The 1423-nt window shown below is 54.1% G+C and overlaps 1 protein-coding gene across 1 annotated transcript; it reads left to right on the top strand.

The window, feature by feature from the left end:
• Positions 1-315: 315 nt before the first annotated feature.
• On the top strand, positions 316-1032 carry LOC112454878 (the record flags this gene model as incomplete). The annotated part of the gene is made up of 1 exon (XM_025016506.1): positions 316-1032. A coding segment is annotated over exon 1 (717 nt), but the record flags the coding sequence as incomplete, so codon positions are not given.
• Between the last annotated feature and the right edge of the window lie 391 nt (positions 1033-1423).

Genomic DNA, 1423 nt, shown 5'->3' on the forward strand with positions numbered 1-1423 from the left:
CAAACCCGCGAACAAGTAGTGGCTCTCCTGGACAAAGGAGGGTTCACTCTCCGCAAGTGGGCCAGCAATTTGCCCGAACTTCTCAACGACATCGACCCGCACGACCACGGCCTCGCCCTAAGTCGAGACATACGCGAAGACGAAAGGTTACAAATCCTCGGCCAAACCTAACAGCTCGAACGCGACGTTTTTCAATTTAAAGTAAAACAGTCAGCCACTCCGGCAGAAACGAAAAGAGAGATCCTATCGGACATCGCAAAACTATTTAATCCGCTCGGTTGGGCCGCCCTCGTCGTCGTTTGGGCAAAGATTCTAATGCTGCAGCAACTGTGGGCGGCAAGATGCTCTTGGGATGAACCCATTCCAGTCGAACTTCTCGAGATGTGGCGATACTATCACCGACAACTCCCGGAAATTGAGAACGTATCTATCCCACGTTGGACTCAGAGCGGTCATCACTCGCTCCATCAAGAGCTGCATGGATTCTCCGACGCGTCAACCAAGGCGTATGCCGCCGTAGTCTACCTTCGAGTCATCGCTGTGGACGGTACCATCACAGTCACCCTGCTGGCGGCCAAATCCAAGGTCGCTCCGATCAAGACGATGACTGTCCCGCGACTCGAACTCTCGGCTGCTCTATTGCTCGCCAGACTCCTGCATTTTATTTGCACATCGCTCGATCTAGACGCAAAAACCACACCAATTCACTGTCGGACTGACTCCCGCATCACCTTAGCGTGGCTGAGTCGCGCTCCAGCCTATTGGAAAACCTTTGTGGCCAATCGGGTCGCGGAGATTAAAACGTTGCTCCCCAATGCAATCTGGCATCACGTTTCCACGAACAAAAATCCGGCGGACTGCGTGTCGCGCGGAATATCTCCCGAGGAGCTCGCGTCAAATACCCTGTGGTGGTCGGGCCCCTCCTGGCTCGCCAAACCAGAAGAGCACTGGCCGACGAGCGACCAACATCTACCACCCGTTACCGCTCTCGAGGAACGGTCACGTCACGCGGTAGTTCACACGACGACAGCTGTAAACTCCTGGGATTTATCGCAACGCTACTCTTTGTGGTCAAAATTGTTGCGGGTCACGGCTTACATTCTACGATTTGTCACGCGCATCCGAACTCGGCAACCGGCCGCACGCGCAGTTTCCCCATTGACGACCCGAGCCGATAGCCTAACTTCAATCGAGATGAATGCATCAGAAGTCTTTTGGTTGCGGTCAATTCAAAACGACGCGTTTCCGATTGAATTGACGTCTCTATCGAAAGCGACTCGCGTTCCAAATTCTAGCTCTCTCCTCCCCCTCAATCCGTTTCTCGATGAGCAGCAGCTTCTTCGAGTCGGCGGCCGACTCCGCCACGCGGACATCGCTGAACAAGTCCGTCACCCGATTATTCTCAAAGATCACCCCTTAGTCC

The sequence above is a fragment of the Temnothorax curvispinosus genome, unplaced genomic scaffold (assembly GCF_003070985.1).
Source record: "Temnothorax curvispinosus isolate PA1 unplaced genomic scaffold, ASM307098v1 QBEX01005479.1, whole genome shotgun sequence".
Classification (NCBI taxonomy): domain Eukaryota; kingdom Metazoa; phylum Arthropoda; class Insecta; order Hymenoptera; family Formicidae; genus Temnothorax; species Temnothorax curvispinosus.